This window comes from Rhododendron vialii, chromosome 3a (assembly GCF_030253575.1).
Source record: "Rhododendron vialii isolate Sample 1 chromosome 3a, ASM3025357v1".
In the NCBI taxonomy this organism is placed as follows: domain Eukaryota; kingdom Viridiplantae; phylum Streptophyta; class Magnoliopsida; order Ericales; family Ericaceae; genus Rhododendron; species Rhododendron vialii.
Window position 1 is genome coordinate 276,599 of NC_080559.1, and position 17,973 is coordinate 294,571.

The 17,973-nt window shown below is 37.5% G+C and overlaps 3 protein-coding genes across 6 annotated transcripts; 1 reads left to right on the top strand and 2 right to left on the bottom strand.

The window, feature by feature from the left end:
- Positions 1–1,018: 1,018 nt before the first annotated feature.
- LOC131318822 (small ribosomal subunit protein uS7-like) lies at positions 1,019–3,919 on the bottom strand. 2 transcript variants are annotated; one of them, XM_058348810.1, is made up of 5 exons: positions 3,757–3,919; positions 3,501–3,646; positions 1,988–2,259; positions 1,562–1,765; positions 1,019–1,351 (listed from the first exon to the last, which is right to left on the bottom strand). In XM_058348810.1, the coding sequence occupies exons 2-5, from the start codon at positions 3,624–3,626 to the stop codon at positions 1,114–1,116; spliced, it is 840 nt and encodes a 279-aa protein (XP_058204793.1). In that variant the 5' UTR covers positions 3,627–3,646; positions 3,757–3,919; the 3' UTR covers positions 1,019–1,113. The 2 variants fall into 2 exon arrangements, with proteins under 2 accessions (XP_058204793.1, XP_058204794.1); XM_058348811.1 differs by having other exon boundaries at positions 1,019–1,367; positions 3,757–3,918.
- Positions 3,920–5,646: 1,727 nt separating this feature from the next.
- On the bottom strand, positions 5,647–7,456 carry LOC131318823 (small ribosomal subunit protein eS28z/eS28y-like). Its single transcript, XM_058348812.1, has 2 exons — positions 7,354–7,456; positions 5,647–6,081 (listed from the first exon to the last, which is right to left on the bottom strand). Exon 2 carries the CDS (start codon positions 6,078–6,080, stop codon positions 5,883–5,885), a length of 198 nt encoding a protein of 65 aa, XP_058204795.1. The 5' UTR covers position 6,081; positions 7,354–7,456; the 3' UTR covers positions 5,647–5,882.
- Positions 7,457–10,199: 2,743 nt separating this feature from the next.
- On the top strand, positions 10,200–17,380 carry LOC131318825 (homogentisate solanesyltransferase, chloroplastic). 3 transcript variants are annotated; one of them, XM_058348813.1, is made up of 10 exons: positions 10,200–10,499; positions 13,655–13,776; positions 13,879–14,025; positions 14,140–14,365; positions 14,807–14,880; positions 15,232–15,324; positions 15,817–15,934; positions 16,090–16,152; positions 16,411–16,443; positions 16,986–17,380. In XM_058348813.1, the coding sequence occupies exons 1-10, from the start codon at positions 10,206–10,208 to the stop codon at positions 17,058–17,060; spliced, it is 1,245 nt and encodes a 414-aa protein (XP_058204796.1). In that variant the 5' UTR covers positions 10,200–10,205; the 3' UTR covers positions 17,061–17,380. The 3 variants fall into 3 exon arrangements, 2 of the variants coding, with proteins under 2 accessions (XP_058204796.1, XP_058204797.1); XM_058348814.1 differs by lacking the exon at positions 16,986–17,380 and adding an exon at positions 16,712–16,939; XR_009197821.1 differs by lacking the exon at positions 16,986–17,380 and having other exon boundaries at positions 15,824–15,934; positions 16,411–16,449.
- The last annotated feature ends 593 nt before the right edge of the window (positions 17,381–17,973 follow it).

Consider the following 17,973-nt stretch of genomic DNA (forward strand, 5'->3'; position numbering starts at 1 on the left):
TGTAAGAGGTCAAAAGAGAGAAACTGTCATATTTTCCAATCTCAAATCTCTTTAATTTAGTACATCTGTAAGAGACTTGAGTTTTTGTTTTTGTTTTTTTTGGCACGAATTATTTGGAAACTTGAGACCACAGTTATTGCCAGCGTCATTAATTCCCTCATAAATACATGGCTTCATTATTCAATGGAGCCAGACTTCTTTTGAGTGCACATGGATATCAATCACCAAATGAAGAGAAACAGAAGGGGCCATCATCCCAGTAGATAAACGTAGTCTAGCATACATATCACCAAACCCATGAGCTATGACCAAAAAGTACCACTCAAACAACTTCTTGTTCGGAACAATGGCACAAGACAAAGCCCAAAGTAATACTATTTAAACCACAACAGATTCGGGCTTCGATACAAAAATGGAGTTGTGACTGGTGCTCAGCTATTCATTTACTTTTCCATCTCCCTCCATATATTTCTAATAAACCCATCGGGGCTGCAAACGAGCCGAGCCGAGCCGAGTTCTAGAGTGTTCGAGCTCGGCTCGCCAAAAATTTAGTTGGCTCGAGCTCGGCTCGAGCTCGTGACGAGCTGCAGAACTCGAGCTCGAGCTCGGCTCGAGAAGTATTTACAGAGCTCGAGCTCGGCTCGTTCGACTCGTTTATGAAACAAATATATATAAATATATATATATATATATATATATATAAATAAATATAAATATGTAAAAATATATATATATAAATATATATAATATAATCGAGCTCGCGAGCCAATTCGAGCCGAGTTTCGACTAACTCGAGCTCGGCTCGTTTATGAAACGAGCCCAGGACTCGAGCTTGAGCTCATTCGTTTTTGTCTTGAACCGAGCCGAGCCGAGCTCCGAGCCGCTCGCGAGCGGCTCGGATCGTTTGCAGCCCTCGGTCCATGCCCAGAATCCATCAAATGTGATAAAATCAATGCAGAAACGCATGCAAAGAGCTTCAAGCAACAACGGGCAATCAAAAAGTATAAACTCGAGCACGAAACCAAGAACAAAGTTCAACTCAATGTTGACTGTAACTCAACAGAGAATGATCACCATCCCAGAAACAGTCTAGGCTCCTCAGTATACGCAACATTAAATAGACCAAAAAAAAAAAAGGATAAGAATGAACTTCATTAAATAATAATAAAAAAAGGGCGGAAAATAGCTCAAACAGAAAAAGTTCCTCCATGCTAAATCTTCCCACCTATAAAAGCCAAAAAAAAAAACTAGTAAGCCCCATAAACAAAATTGTCCTGCATTTCTTTTCCTTCCCACCAAAATATCCTCTTTCTCAACGGTTGGCTTTTGCAACCCTCTCGATCTCGTCTTTCTTTTTTATAGCATAGCTGCATAATGTACCCCAACCAAGTGTCACCACAAACGTAGGCCAAATTAGGTTGCAAAAGGAAATACTAACAATAACTAAGAAGAACTAATTGGGGAGCAGAAGACATGGGATGAGAAGAATGATCCAGCCACAAAAAACATCCACAGACAAAAAATATATATATGAGTAAAGAAAAGGTAAGTGCTCTTTTACCTGTTGGAAGACCCCTTGGCAGCATTTATGAGTTCATCTGCTAGGCACTCAGCTATGGTCTTGATGTTTCTGAAAGCACTCTCTCGTGCACCAGTTGTCAGCAGATATAGTGCCTGGTTAACACGCCGCAATGGAGAAATATCAACAGCCTGACGCCTCACAACACCAGCTGAACCAATACGAGTAGCATCTTCTCTCGGTCCACTATATTAACACTCAAATCAAAGGGATAATTATGTCAGCAAAGGGAATAAGATGACTATAAAATTGCCAGCACTGAGCTTACTCCCAATAGCAAAGGTACTAATCATGTAAACTCGAATACAAAACTAAAAACAACAATGCAAACTTATGTTAATTTATCCAGTGACAAGCGCCTTTACTTTAACCCAAGAGATAAACATAACATAAATCAAATTCTCATACCTGTTGATCACAGCATCAACAATGACTTGAATAGGATTTTGGTCAGTCAGCAAGTGGATAATCTCCATAGCATGCTTAACAATGCGGACTGCCATCAGCTTCTTGCCATTGTTTCGCCCATGCATCATCAGAGAGTTAGTTAGCCTCTCCACAATTGGGCACTGGGCCTTCCTAAACCGCTTGTTTGAATACCTTCCGGCAGTGTGAGGCACATAAGTAGCGTGCTTAGTAGGATTCACAGCAATGTAATCCAATAGAGACACCTCGGTGAACTGTACAAGCCCCCACAACAAACTATTTAACGACACATATAGCTTTAAACTTTAATTCTGGGTAGAAAATCCGAAAAGCACATTATAACTGGAAATCTATAACAAGCGTATATGTTCCAACGAAAGGATGGGGTATCACGGCAAATGAAGTTAAAACCAATTCAAGTAGAGTGGTAAACATATGAATTGAAAGAACAAGTGAAAGATAACACCAAAATCACATTATATTCATCGCAGGAAACATGTTTCAATTGTGAAAAAGGAAAGAAAATGTAATTAAGGCAAGGTAACATAAACTATATTGAGTTCACTGTTCACCAAATAACACACAATGGACCGCTTCAGCTTCCAATAGACAGACACCTAAATGACCCATTCATCATCTGTTGCTTTAAGAACAGCCAAAAAAAAAAAAAAACACAAATCAAATGATGCACGAGTTCAATACATAACCCATCTCTATACAACCCAGCTTCCTTTCTGCACGATACTGTTGCAATATGACCTATTATACTTTACAACTCTTCTAGTTGAAAGCAAGATGAGTGCCTTTTGCCTTGAATTGTTGCAATGAGTACAAAATTCAGAGACATCTTAAATGTTACTACATGGAATCTTTTTACCTGTATGTAAGACCCATATTGGACACCCAACACCAGGGCAGAGAGATGGGATATACATCTGATCCGACATATTTAGCAATTGGACGTGTACCATATTAAGTATTACATATTAAGCCTGAAATGCTCTACAACATCTTATAAGCACCATTTACCTTGAAAAACCAAATAAATGCATTTCAAAATTACGAAAATTTAGTTGTTTCTCGCCTGAGATGAGAACTATATGCAAACAATGACACAAACATGTACTTGACACCAATAGCAGAGTTCAGGGAATCTAGAATTCGTAGCAATGGACATGCATGCGGATCATTTGGGGCCAATTTACAAACACAAATTCATTCACCACTTAGTCGATCCAGTAGTCAATCCACAGAAGGAGAGGAGGACGTCTGGTACCAATTAACATGGAAATTTAAGCTTCGGAAAGGCATCCAAACAGGTCATAAGACAGTGACACGTCATAATTAGATCAATCTACTACAAAATCACGACAACTCAAACCACAAAACACGAAGGATCTAGACGCATACATACCAAAAAAATCAAGTTAAGAATGGAAACGGTTATCATTACAGAAGGAAATCCCAGTAAGGCGAAAGATTAAGAAAATAGTACCGAAACTCCTTCAGGGCCGTCTAAACACCATCTGTTGAAGAGCTTTACAACAGTAAGAGGCTGACTGCTGGCTTTTTCATTCTGATAGTTCACCGCGACATTCAGGGGGTCTAAGACTTCCGCCATAGCTGCTGCTGCTGCTTCACCTGCATTTGATTCGCGATCAAGATGTAATACTTGCAATGTATATGCATAAAATCATAAATATATAGGAAGAGAAACAGAGACAGACATCGGGATCACAGAAGAGACGAACCTGGTATTCTAATCAGAGGCTCGGGGAAGAAGCTCCAATCCAATCCAATCCAAGGTCCAAACGACGGAACAAAATGAAGCCCTATCCCTCGCGGCGTCTTGTGAATTTATAAGTTACGGCCCCTTGAGGCGATGGAGTGCTTGCGGGCTAGGTTTTAGTATTCCGTGGGCTGGACCGACTACATTGGGCCGATCCCAATTTCTCTTCTCTTTCTAAAACTCACTCTACTCATACTACTCCTATCAAAGTGAGTTTTTATTTCTTCAATTCCTCCACTCCCCGGACTCGAACGTATGATTATCACAAATTTCAAATATATAAACATAAAGGAGTGTTATGATTATTGACAGTCTCCTTAATAATTTTCCGTTAACATATGATTACAACTTTAAGGATTACGACGTTAGCATTGTTGATGATACTCTGAAATCTCTATTCTTAAATGGGTTTACATCATCATTTCTATATGCTAGAGAAAATCGTAAAAGCGATAAAATCAATTAAGGAAGAAAAAATAATAGAAATTTAATTGATTTGTAGATCAAGAGTATGTCTCAATTCAAGGAGCTGCGAATACCACTTCACCTTCCTACCCATTACAAGAAGAAAACCTCCATTGGGGCTTAGGTTTTGGTTTCTTCTAGTAACATTCCCCTTCATTTATAAACACTCCCCTCCCCTTCAACCAATTCTACTATAGAAGTTTTTATTTATTTATTTGAAGAATCGGTTAACTGAAGATGCTCTCAAGTTTTGTTCAAGTTGAATTCGAAACCGAAACAAGGGAATGTGATAGTAACAACTGACTTGGAGAGAAAGTTAATGATGTTTCTTTACCATTCAAATAAAAAAAACCACTCCGAAAGTTATTAGAGTTTGTGCTTTGTATCCAGAATCACAGATTGTAACACATCGCACTTTGCCCCGCAAAACTTGGCTTTGTTTAGACTTTAATGCTCATTCTCCTAAATTTTTCCACCCAACGGACGCATTTAACAACGTATAAAAAAATAAAAAACTTTTACGAGACATTGGCATTATTGATAACAATCTCAAATGTCTACCAGTAAATGGGATCTGCATCGCTTTTACGTTCTAGAAAAAGAATTCAATTCTGAGGGAGAGGGGGGGAGGGGGGGGAATACAAAAATTTCTAAATCTGTAGCCCCAGGTTGAAGACTTTGAGTCTGGTTGAGTTCACAACCAGTAGCATAGCACCTGGACCAGGAGTAATTTCCCAGATTCAAGCAGCTACATTGCTATTTTGCTGGGCAATCCACATCAATGTAATGAAAGCGAAGGACCCACTACAATAAAGCAATGCCTCGAATGCAACCTTCATTTTGCTCATTCATGTATTTAGTAACTCTAACAAATATGATTATCCACTGTACAACACCAGTCACCTTCCTACCCGTTACAAGAAAACAACCAAACATCATCCACTCTCTGTAAAAAATGTGAAAGGCAATCATCAATTTGGTCCTATATACCAATTATTATCCCACACAACGAGCCACTCAAGCCATTATCAAGTACCAAGCGGTACTTACCAAAAATACAAGTAATAGACCGTACAACACCAGTCACGCTCCTACCCATAACAAGAAAACAACCAAACATTGTCCACTCTCAGTAAAACATGTGAAAGGCAATCATCGATTTGGTCCTATATACCAAAGTATTATCCCACACTACGCGCCACTCAAGCCATTAGCAAGTTTCAAGCGGTAAAATATGAGTAATAGATTTCATCGCGACGTCATCATGTACAAAAATTGCACAGTGTAAGCACGGAAATGAAATGCAGAAACAAAACCAGTGCCATACTGCCGCATCACACAAGCTCAATACTACGTGTGACCTTAATAGTGCTGAAGCTCAACAAAATTTGGTACCAATAGGTAACATAAGTCAAACCATTTTTAATCTCTCTCAAGCATAAATGATCCAAACATTCAACACTACTCAACCATCCAAATTGTCTCTACCAATGACACACAAAAAAGTACATAATAGCACCTTACATCTAACATAGATGTCAAAGCACATAAGTTTTAGGTATCACATGGAGACTGCTACATAGCCAGCTATCAAAACCTGAAGCATAGTAAGAAGAAAAGTAATCAACGCAACCTTCTTGCTTCCCTCTCAGACTCAAGCAAGGTAAGCACATCCCCTTCCCGCACAGGGCCCTTGACATTCCTCATGATATACCGGTTCTGATCATCAAGAAACTTCACTCGCACCTGGGTCACCTGCCCCCTTGATCCAGTGCGACCCATGACTTTCACCACGATGGCATGCTTGATCGCAGACTCCATTCTAAACAGACAAACAGAAAGTCAGTTCCATCAATTGTCTTTGAACACGTGTTTCTCCGCACACATAGATCAAAAGCATAAACAAGGACCCTGAAGTGATTCGAGAGATAAGATAGGCGCAAATTACGGGTGCCAAAAAGAAGCCCGTGAGTATTTCCAATTCAACTGGATTGTTACAGGTTACAACCAATACGAAAAATTTTCCCACAAACTTTTGGTTCGTTTACAAAAAAACCATAATGGTTCAAGTTAATGCCTTGAAACTAATCCAAGATGATATATATTGGAACCACCTCTAAAACAAAAGGTCAGCACTGCCTTCATTTAACGTATATTGTCAACCATTCTAACAACACAAAAAGCCAGAGAGTGCAATATCAAAACAATAAAACTTAAAATACAAAGGCACACGTGGATTGGCTCTTTGAACGACAGAAAAATGGGCCTCACCAACAATACATAACATTCTCCTAGCATGGATTTCCAGAAAACGAGAACTACCACAGCTGATAGATTAGGGCTAAGATGATTACTGTAGATTCTGATAGTATTCAACTAACCTAAAAATTTAAAATTGGATATGTTTACCACACTAAAATCGAGATGAACAAAGTGAAAACAGATGCATTGTATAGGGAATTAGGATCCCATTCACTGGTATATTTTTTCCTTCTCCCTGCAGTCAATAAAGTTAACTTTTTCACTCTCCCAATCAATAAACTAGGTCATGGTGATTAGAGAGATCTAATCACCAGAGCAAGAGGCCATAGACCCATAGCTCAAGCATCAGAAATGGCATAATTAACAAGCATAGACAGGCACGATTGCTCTCCATATATAAATGTGTCCAAACATCTCTGTACTCAAGAAATACTCCACAGTTAAGAAACAATATATACCATCTGATAGACAAACAACCACAAGAAAATAACCTCGCAAACTCGGATGAGACAACTGATTAGTACGTATTTCACAAAGAGAAAATCCAAATTGAACAAACAGTAACCAATACTATCGAATCGTTTCGTATCTAAGACCAAAAGATAAATGGGTTTGTCTCAAACAGCTTTCATTCCAGAGATTCAAACTCAAGCAACGAATCTCGAATCTTATGATGAAATCAGATAGCCAATGATTCGGGTGAAATCAAACAGAATGCCTAAAAACCATAACATAGCTCCAAACAATCTTCAAAGGACATTATTAATGAAATCAACTAATCAACCAGAAGTCTGCAAAACAATGCGTGATGTGAAGAAAAATCTTAATGGACCTGTTTCAGAGAGAGGAAATGAGGCGGCCGCAGTCGAGACAATCTGGCTGGCTTGAAGATTTGAGCTCGAATGGGAAGCTGCGAAACCCTAATGCTTGTTTTATAGCGCAGTCGGAATGAAATGACGATTTTGCCCATGATAGTCGAAGACAATTAATGGAATAAAAAAATCGATTTTATTCGTACAGTCATGTAAATCTAATTTAATTGAAACTACTTGCACATGATAATGATAGTGAGGGTGCAGGTCTTACAGCATTAGTGAAATAAGTAAATGTGAATGATCAAAAGATTAATAATAATGTCACGATCAAATTTTATTCGGCCACGACATCTTTAACCATCTGACAACTTTACCCTCTCTAGTATGGCAATGGACAGTCGTTGGCCTTTCTCTCTCTGTTTTATATTTCCCCGGCAGTGATGCAGGCGAAAACAACCGGTAGTACTGCAGCTGAAATCAAGTTTGGAGCGTAAGTGGTCCATGGACGCCCCAAATTGAAGAGACCAGATCCCCTATCCGAGTGAAATCCGGACAGGGGCTTGTGCCACTGCTCGGAGCCGTTGATTTCGCAAATCAACGGCTGAGATCTGCCGAACATTTTCTGATCCAAAACGACGTCGTTTTGGCTCGACAGATCTCAACCGTTGATTTGCGAGATCAACGGCTCCGAGCAGTGGAACAGGCCCCTGTCCGGATTTCACTCGGACAGGGGATCCTCGGCGCAAATTGAAGACCATTGGCTGATTCCACGGCGAATTAAAGCCACTGTTAAATAGGGTTTGGTGTCATTTGGGGTTTTGCTTGAAACTACAATTGGGGTTGTCGGGCTGCTTCTTTTTCCTTTTCCTTTTTTATTTTTGGAATTGAGCTGTTGGGATTGAAGGTAATCATACCATTTTATACCAACACATTTCATCCATTTTTTATTCCTGCCGTGTTTAATGCTCATGGGATACGGGTGAGGTGAGTGGTGGTTGCAAGAGAAAGTTGTGGACTGGTGAAGCGGGTTGTCGCTGGAGCCCGATACCGGAGAGAGAGAGAGAGGCGTTAAATTACAGTGCTAGATGTCGTGGAGCACAGAGGAGGGACTAGGCAGCAGCCAGCAGGGTTGGAAGACGGTGGAGACGGGATTGCAAGGGTATGGACTATGAAACTGGGTTAACTTGAAAAGCAGAAAATGGAGTCCAGCAATCAATTGCAAGGGTAGAATTGGCATTTAATTCCAACTGTCGTGGCATTATAGCCACCCTAATCAAAATATGTTATATCTGATGTAACATATTTTGATTATCCATTTAGAGGTTGTTAAAATTAATAATGTCAAATCCCTCGTTGGTTATTTTTTGCCTATAATCAAAATCAATGGGCCCTCCAAACTTTTTCGTTTGATTTTGCGCATATTTTTTGAAAAAACAGTTTTTCAAAAAACACACACTTTGTTCACTTAAAAACTATAAATACAATTTTGAGAAATTTTGAAAGAATTATATTTACACAAATAATTTTGAAATTTTAAAAACTATAAATACAGTTTTTTAAAAATAGATTTTGTGTAAAAAACAATTTTCTATAAAAGAGTTTTGAAATTTCAAAAACAGTTTTTTGAAAAATACACTTTATTTACTTACAGTTTTTAAGTTTTTAAAATTCTTTTTTGTAAAAAAAAAGTTTATGAAAAAAAAAAGAAAAAAATCTGAAAGTTACAGCTTTTTAAAATTATTTTTTGAAAACATTGTTAAGAGAGAGAGAAAATATTTTTGTGTAATGTTGGTGTATTTGATTGAGAGATAAAATTTGGTTATTGACAAAATATTCCTAATTTTGATTATTGAAGAGCCAAAATTTGATAAGTTTTTAAGAGGTTGTTAGGTTTGGTTATTTCAATGTGAACACTTTTTTGATCCAACATTGCTAACTTTAATAATTTTTTGTTTTACTTATTCCACGATGGATGCTCTTATTATGAATTCGGTAATTCCCTTACTATTATTGTCCACATGGTTTGCAAAGGGTTAATTTCTATTTAATTGGAATGCTACACAAAAAAAAAATTTAAAATGTGCTACACAGGTGACAATTTCCTAAAAATATATTCACAAAGCTCATATTCAAGCAAGAAAAAAAGTGAATTACTCAAATAGTTTTAATACATTCACTTATTTCACTTCAAGTCGTAATTTCATGGGTTAATTCTAAAGGATGCCATTTGATCGTATTACATAACCGATCTCTCAAGCCATGTAATGGAAATTCAAACACTACCACCAAACAACACAAAAGTCCAATCCACTTTGTTGAAGCTTGAAAAGTAGTGAAAGACGTTGACACTCAACATGCTGACCCAAAGAGATTGAGCGATAAAGCTCATGCTCGATATGCAAAATATTCTCTTGCTGAGCTAAACCTCGAGTTCCTAAATTTCTCCCTGGTCATTTAAATTGCGAAATGCAACTTTTTTTGTTTGAAATAATAGTGGGAGGTGACAGAGATACTACATTGAAAGGGAAATGAATGTGCAAAGCTCTAATTAATCATAGACGGAGGTGTATAAGGGCTGGGTTCCTCTCTTTTTTTTACCTTTTAAAGTATGGATTTGTTAATTTTGATTATGACATAGAAAATTAGAAATTAAGATTTATTTTTTTGAAATTTTTGAATATTGCTGTTAAGGCATTTCACTAATTTGAGGTTGGAATTTTTCATTTTAAACTGGCCCCTCCCAAATTTAAATCTTAGCTCCACCACTGCAATTAATAAAATTAGACAGACGAAAGTGAAATGATATGAAAACTATAAGGACCACTGGGTAGTTTACCATTCCAAAATTAACAATGCCGGAGGAGAGTGGATGCTGCGCTATAGGGGAGCATCCACAGAAAGTTCTCTGGTTAATAAATTCTCTCTCTCTCTCTCTCTCTCTCTCATGGAGCTCTCACTCTCGCCTTCATCCATTCGAATTTCAGCTATATCTACTCACCGTACGACGCCTTGTCGCTCTATAAGATTACCAATCAACCACACTTGCATCTCTTCTCATTCTTCATTGAAATGCTCCAAGAACTACTCTTTAGCTGATTTGTGCAGTCTCAGAAGCTGCTCCAGAACTGGTCCTAAGAGTCACCATAAGCGTCTTTCCATCTGGGTATGTTTAATTTATTGGCTTTATTAGCTGAATTTTGGACTTTTGTATTGGGGAATTGATATCTTGACTCGGGTTTCTCTTGGAAAACAGAAAGGGACATTGAACAATTGAACCATTTCTTTTAGTCAATCTATGAACTTATTTAGCGAGTGGGTAAACTTTTATATGAACTAATTGATTTGTGGAGCACTTAATTACTATATTTTTTCGGAATATTTCTGATGCCTCCTCCTCGTTTTCTTTCTTCTTCCTGTTCCTTATTATTAGTATTATTAATTTTATGAAGAAGCAAGATAAAAGATTGCCCAAGACCTGCATTGCTACTTTCTATAGATGTTATATGTTACAATGTTCAAATTGGCTAGGTAAAGTTGCTTTCGGATACTCCAAAATCTTTCCCCTTTTTTTTTTTTGGCGGGGTGGGGTTCAGTTATGTGTGCATCTTAATGAAAAGTGTCCACCACAGAGGGTAGAGAGAAGTACACTACACACGAAGATATCTTTATTAGATGATTAGTACAGCTAAGGAATTTTTGGCAAGCTTTGATTACCATTGTCCAATCTCTATATGCCCTCAAGTCATGCTAAGTTCTGCTTACGACAACCTCAGCTGGGCTGTTCACTCTCTCGTCGAACTACTTTTCTCACCTACGCTTGGGGTTTGCTGTTACATACCCTATTGCTTAGGGACTTTCTTATTGAGCTTAATGTTGCAGGATTTCTCTCTTAGGCAACCACTTGCACCAGCATTTATTCATACCATAACCATGGTTTCTTCTACTCCTATGTTTCTCTTGATGTATAAACTATGGTAGTCTCGGAACTTTAGAAGTCAGTTTGCTCATACGGTTTCATTCATCACTTTGTGACATGCATTCTGTTAAATCCAGATTCTTAGAAAAACAATTCTCGAATTTTCAATTTATATGTCTATAATTAGGAATACTAGCAAAAGAAACAAATATATATAGAGAGAGAGAGGAATTTTCAAGTGAGGGATCCCTCATTTTGTTAAAATGCGGGACTTTCATTTTCTGATCAAATTTTGAAAATCCGAACCGTTCAATGTGTGCAGAACGTGATTTTAAGGGTCCCCGCGAGAAATCAGCAAAAAAAATGACCAGGAAGGGCATCATCCGAGCAGTTTTTTTTGAACCGTTCAATGAAAACTGCTCGGATAAAGCCCTTCCCGGTCTTTTTTTTTTGCTGATTTCACACAGGGACCCTTAAAATCACGTTCTGATCACTTTGAGCGGCTCGGATCATCGAAATTGAATCGGGAAGGGGAGTCCCGCATTTTAATAAAATGAGGGATCCCTCACCGGAACCTAACTCATATATATATATATATATATATGGAAATTGCATCGCTGCTTCATAAGTTCATCTTCTTCTCATTCATTGCTATGCAGATGGTGTGAGTACTCATTTTGAACTCACAGTCTTTCATGCAAAGTTTCTGTATAAGTTAACGTTTACTCTTAAGTCTTTCAGATTGATGCAATGTGATTTTAATCAACCAGGGTCTCCAGAGAATCGTAGCTTCGGTTGTTAACTGCTAAAACCGCTTTAGGAAAGCCTGCTATTTAACTACCAGAAAAATTGAACTCTTTAATCTAATCTTGTACAAGTGGGCCTCTGATATGGAGTTCAATTTACTACGTTCATCTCTTCTATTTTATATGGTCTATTCTTTTAGAGTTTATTTTAAAAATTGGTTCTGGTTAAGTTTCAGGCTCTTTTTGTATGGTAGATGCAGTTGGGAGATATATAGATAAAGTTGGTATTCTATTTCCCAAATTATTTCTCATAATCTTTCGTTTCTGATTTCTAGTACCGAATACTTTGAAAGAGGGGCATATTTTCCCCATTCTATTCGTAGAAAAGCAGATTTGACAGCCTCAAACACATAATGTGATTGTTTGGATGCATCAAAAGATGGATTATTATGATGTCTCTTCTACACAACTTAACTGTGTTGAAAGTTGATCCTGAAACAACTCTCAATTGTTTTGTTTTGTCTTTCTCCTAGAAGTTCACATTTTGTGCTTGCAAGTTTGTAACTACTAACTAATATGCAATGCAATTTAGCATTTGTTTTGATGTGAGTGTTGGATATAAACTCCACTTTTGTTATGCTTCTAGTCTTATCTGTTACATAGCTGGTCCCAAGCCCGGGTTAAAGAGGAGTGTTGTGTATTAGGTAGCTGTAGCCAGCACGCAAAAAATCCCGTTAAATCCTCATGGTATGAATCTGATTATGGATATCCCTCGACAGAACTCACTGGAGACAATGGCTTCATGTAGCTAACCCCAATTTATGGGTACTTAAGGCTCGGTTTGGCTTGGTCAGTGATGGATTAATAAGGTTGACATGGTATTGTGTGTTTAGTTACGCAAACACCCTTCATTCACAAAATGTAAAGTTAACTCAAAAAAGACTAAAGTTCCCAGGTATTTTTGTCAATTGGTTGATTTCATTATCTGGTTTACTTGTCTGGCTTATCTCCTAGGTCACAACTAGGACTGTAAATAAGTAAATTTCAGAGTTAAAAGTATCATTTGGAAATTGTTAAAGCATCCAACTCAAAACCAATTGGCAGTGAGTGGAGAGGTTTTGGAGGTGATTATTATCCAATGTGGGACAAGCTCTAACAGAAATGTATAGTTTTAAATACCTTTCACTGCTACATGTATCAAATATTTTATTTAACATAACTTAATATTGTGACCACTGACCATTCATATGATTAAAACAACATTATGACTTATGAGTTTACCCATAGTATTACTGTTTGATAATGGCCCAAGGTGTGTGGAAGGGGCAACTGACAACCTGAACTCAACCTCCTTAGATTATTTCTTTCACTAGAGCGTAATCTGGCTGATTGAGGAGCCAAGACTGGTATTTTCTGATTTACCTTTCAATGAATTCAAAGAAAATGCTGCATGGAACATAAAGAGAAATTTCATTTATTATCCAATGCTGTCAAGTTCATCTGGTTGAAGTTATTCTTGCTAATACTGAGCTTTCCTTTGCATGTTTTGACGTGGTTGATGGTTAATTTAACATGGTTGTTCTGTTATTTGAAATGCCTCTGTTGAGATTCAAAGATTTTGATTTTTGGCATTTATGTGAAAGTGGATGCTGCCAGGCCTCCTCACAAAGTGGTGCTGCTGGATCTGATTCAGTTCTGAATAAAGTTTCTGAGTTCAAAAATGCATTCTGGAGGTTCCTAAGGCCCCACACTATTCGGGGAACAGCTCTAGGGTCAACGTAAGTAACAAACATGTAAATGTTGTTCCTATATTTCTTTATTCAGTTTTAGCTAATTTATGCTAGCAATAATTGACGTGGTTCATGTTTCTTCTGTTTCAGTTCTTTAGTAGCTAGAGCTTTGATCGAAAACCCAAATCTGATAAGGTGGTCATTGCTGTTTAAGGCCTTCTCTGGTCTGCTGGCTTTAATATGTGGCAATGGTTACATAGTGGGAATCAATCAGATATATGATATTGGAATCGACAAGTAAGCTACATTGCTATCAATATAATGGGTTCTTCTCGTTTACCTAATTGCCAGACATATGCATGAACAGATTTCTTTTGCATATGGGTGAAAGCTTTCTGTTTCCAACTGCAGGGTAAATAAACCCTATTTACCGATAGCTGCAGGAGATCTTTCAGTTCAGTCTGCATGGTTTTTGGTGTTACTTTTCGCAGTGACAGGCCTTTTGACCGTCGGGGTGAATTTTGGTCCATTCATTACCTCTCTCTACTGCCTTGGTCTATTTCTTGGCACCATCTATTCTGTTCCCCCGTTCCGAATGAAGAGGTTTCCTGTTGTTGCATTTCTTATCATAGCAACGGTATAATTTTCTCCTCTTTTCTTTTGCAATAATAAAATGTTCCATTTGTTGTTTCGCTGCCAACTAGGTGAAGCTAGTTGATATCATTTAGTGAAAAAGATGAAAATCCTAATGGACTGAGAGGAAAAAATCTTCACATGGGAATAAAGAAGCATCATAAAGTGGTTTATTATTGCTCGGAAAACTGATAATACAATCCGTTTGGATATTATGATATCTTTTGGAAATCATAACTTTGTAAGCAAACCTTTTTTATTCACAGGTTGAAATTGACAAAAAAAAAAAAAAAAAAATTGCAGTAGAAAACCTTTTTATCATTAGATTGAAAATGTTTGTACTGAGGCACATATTATGAAGTAGAGAAATAACAAACAGTGGCTTTCTGTTTGCATGCTAATGATATACATGTAATTTAAAAATTAACCAAACCAATCTTCACAGGTCCGAGGTTTTCTTCTTAATTTTGGTGTATATTATGCCACAAGAGCTGCTTTGGGACTTACATTTGAATGGAGGTATATTGTCACTTGTAATTTCTTGCTTCCTGCAGACTTTTATTATCTTCGCCCTAGGAAGTAGGAAGCTATATAAACAAGTAAACCAACACTCACAAAGTCACAATAAGCAATTCAGCATATAGATTGGACCATCTCTATTGGTCCCACTCTATTGCACGTCTACATAACCACGTAGAAATCCATGATTCTGGATAACCATTTGAAATACCTTGTGTGGTAGCTGACCCCAATTGATTGGGACACAAGGCTTGGTTTGGTTTGGTTTGAGTGGTAGCTGAAAAGTAAACTGTTTTATACTTGGACTGTTAAGAAAGTTTCTCATGTGCATGTTATTAATTTCTACTGCAGCTTTCCAGTGGCTTTCATTACAACTTTCGTCACAATGTTTGCACTGGTCATTGCCATAACTAAAGATCTTCCAGATGTAGAGGGGGATCGAAAGTAAGTTGCAGACCAATTTTAGAAAATGTCTGCTACATTCTCTTCTGAGTGTTATTGTGCGATACATTTTGTCCTCGTCTTCGTATCAGTATCGATTTTTTGAGTTGTTGGATAATGACAACTTTTACTTTAAGGGCCCATTTGTTTGACAGTGCTAATCATGAAGAGATATGTACAATACCATCGGATTAAATAGTACCGCCCCCTTTGTTATGTATATAATATATCCTGTTTATATACCCAGGGCATGTTTGATCTAGGTTGTAAATATGTTAACCAACCACCGAATAGTCTGTTGCCTTGGATCTATTAGCCAATCCGATGCTCATATCTTGTTAAACAAACGGGCCCTAAAAGTATTTCCACATTTAATTGACCTTTTCTTCACTCTCTCTTAAAAGCTCTAATGTGCTAGATGACCTGTTCCTTAATTCGATGGTTCCTACTTGTTCCTAAGTATTTCTCTCTGTTGCTGATTTCATTCTTTCCTAGGTTTCAGATATCTACTTTGGCAACAAAGCTTGGCGTTAGAAATATTTCTTTCCTTGGTTCTGGGCTTCTGTTGTTAAATTATGTCGGTGCTTTATTGGCTGCGATTTTCATTCCTCAGGTGAATTCATCTTCCTTCAAACTTAGCTTATTGGTTTTGGGCTGGATGGTTTTTCAGATTCCTGTTCATCTCATGGTTTGTTTACTAGCACCACATATACGGCCATACGATGAAATGTTTCTTCAACAACTTATGCCAAACATTATGTATTGCAGGCTTTCAGGCGCAGCTTAATGATACCTGCACATACCATCTTAGCTTCGAGTTTAATTTTCCAGGTTCATTTTTAGATTTCCACTCCTCTCTCATAATTACCTGTTCTTTTGGATCTTCAGGCTCTTTCATTTTCTTCCCTCTCTATTACTCTTGTTTGAGGCAATGCATATGTTTCCTATTTGAGTCTTTTATTGAATGAAGAGCTTTTCTGTGGACTTTGTGTTGCCTTGCAGAATGTCTCAAGTAATTACTTTTATTAGATCTGTTTTCTTTATCAGATGGATTTCTTTTACATAGTATTTTGTATTGTGTGATTTCAGGCGTGGTTGTTGGAAAAGTCAAATTATACCAAGGTATTACCTATCTTAAACTTTTTAAATTATTGTAAGGGCTTTTCAGCTTTGCGACATTTGAATAACCTCCTTCGAAGTTGTCTGAACTTGCTTGAGATAGAGTTATTCCTCGCATTTTGTACCCTCAGTAATAAGGCACTTTCGTGAGCGATACTGACTTATGGCCAAATAGGAAAGAGTTCCTTGGCTGTATCTTTATTTCCTAGGCTCGAGGCTTCTGCCAACCTTTATGGGGAAGTTACTGAGCATATTTTTTATGATGCGCAAGAATGCCCTAGGTGATCTCTACTTGCTAAACGTTTGAATAGAATCTATCTAGCTTAACGTGGAAAGCATCGAGGATATGTCAGCTCATGGTCAGATATAATATGGCTAAATAGGTGTGAATCTCCTTACATTGTGAAATAGGTCCATGTTGTGGTTCAACCACTGCACTGAAAGCACAAAGTAATTTATTGCACATCCTCTATATTCCAAGAAAATTCATGAGTTTGTTCTGTGATGAAGAAACTGTCATCATACTTTATCCTTCCATCTTTCAGGAAGCAATCTCAGGTTTCTATCGGTTTATATGGAATCTCTTCTACGCTGAGTATATCATGTTTCCTTTCCTATAAAGCGTCACTCTTCACCAATGGGCTGTATCTGTTTTTGGAAGGTTTCCGGCATTTCAAAATGGTGAAGCTAGAACAGATTCAAGTGTCTGAAAATAAGAAGTCAAGAGAATGTTCTTGTAATTGTTTTCATTTTATACTTTTGTATTTTGCTTCTTTCTTTTCCGTACGTACCTCGTTGACGTGAACATCAGCTCATATCAAAACAATTTTCCATCAATGGATGTATGCATGAAAATGCAGAGCCCTGAGAGTTTTATGGACCATGAAATGGTGGATTTCGTAGTTTTACTGGATGAGGAATGGTGGGTTCTTCTATCTAATGTTTCTGAACTTTTGCTGACCTTAGAATGTTCTCAAGCATTTTTGCCTGCCATCAACTTGATTTGATGAGTGTCGCAAACGATGGAAAACAAATTAACAAATTCATTAATTATGCTCTCTATGTGGAGGTAGTCTACTAGCAGATTGAACCAGGCTCAGCCATCTTATGCATGTCTGACGGAAGGTAGCAAGATTGTTGGAACTTTTAGTAAGATTTAAGTTTGACTCGGATAGTATTCTACAACTACCACATGACTTATTTTAAAATTGACCTGGGGGTGACATTTGTTTTTTTTTGGGTGATATTGGGAAAATTCCCAGGTAAGTCTCCCCTACTCTACAAAACGTACGTGAGATTTTCACTCACTCTACAGAATGTACATGAGATTTTCACCTCATATGGCTTCTCGCTTAATTCTTTCGAAGTCGTTAGATCATTTTCTTCTTTTGAGAATCGCCTCCTTTTATTCCACTCTGTCTCGAATCAACCCACCAATCTCATATCTTACAAATTAACTTACCAAATTTGCTCACGTAGATCTGGAGCCATGCTACTTGCCTTTCCAAAATCATGAATAAGTCTCTAATCTAT

What these genes read in the sequence shown, in the direction of transcription:
- LOC131318822 (XM_058348810.1), bottom strand. Translation starts at nt 3,626, where the DNA reads ATGGCGGAAGTCTTAGACCCCCTGAATGTCGCGGTGAACTATCAGAAT. An exon ending in GTTGATGCTGTGATCAACAG is followed by an intron (nt 1,766 to 1,987) that starts GTATGAGAATTT and finishes GTGTTAATATAG; the next exon opens with TGGACCGAGAGAAGATGCTA. An exon ending in GCCAAGGGGTCTTCCAACAG is followed by an intron (nt 1,352 to 1,561) that starts GTAAAAGAGCAC and finishes GCTATAAAAAAG; the next exon opens with AAAGACGAGATCGAGAGGGT.
- LOC131318823 (XM_058348812.1), bottom strand. Translation starts at nt 6,080, where the DNA reads ATGGAGTCTGCGATCAAGCATGCCATCGTGGTGAAAGTCATGGGTCGC.
- LOC131318825 (XM_058348813.1), top strand. Translation starts at nt 10,206, where the DNA reads ATGCTGCGCTATAGGGGAGCATCCACAGAAAGTTCTCTGGTTAATAAA. An exon ending in ATAAGCGTCTTTCCATCTGG is followed by an intron (nt 10,500 to 13,654) that starts GTATGTTTAATT and finishes GGATGCTGCCAG; the next exon opens with GCCTCCTCACAAAGTGGTGC. An exon ending in GATGTAGAGGGGGATCGAAA is followed by an intron (nt 15,325 to 15,816) that starts GTAAGTTGCAGA and finishes ATTCTTTCCTAG; the next exon opens with GTTTCAGATATCTACTTTGG.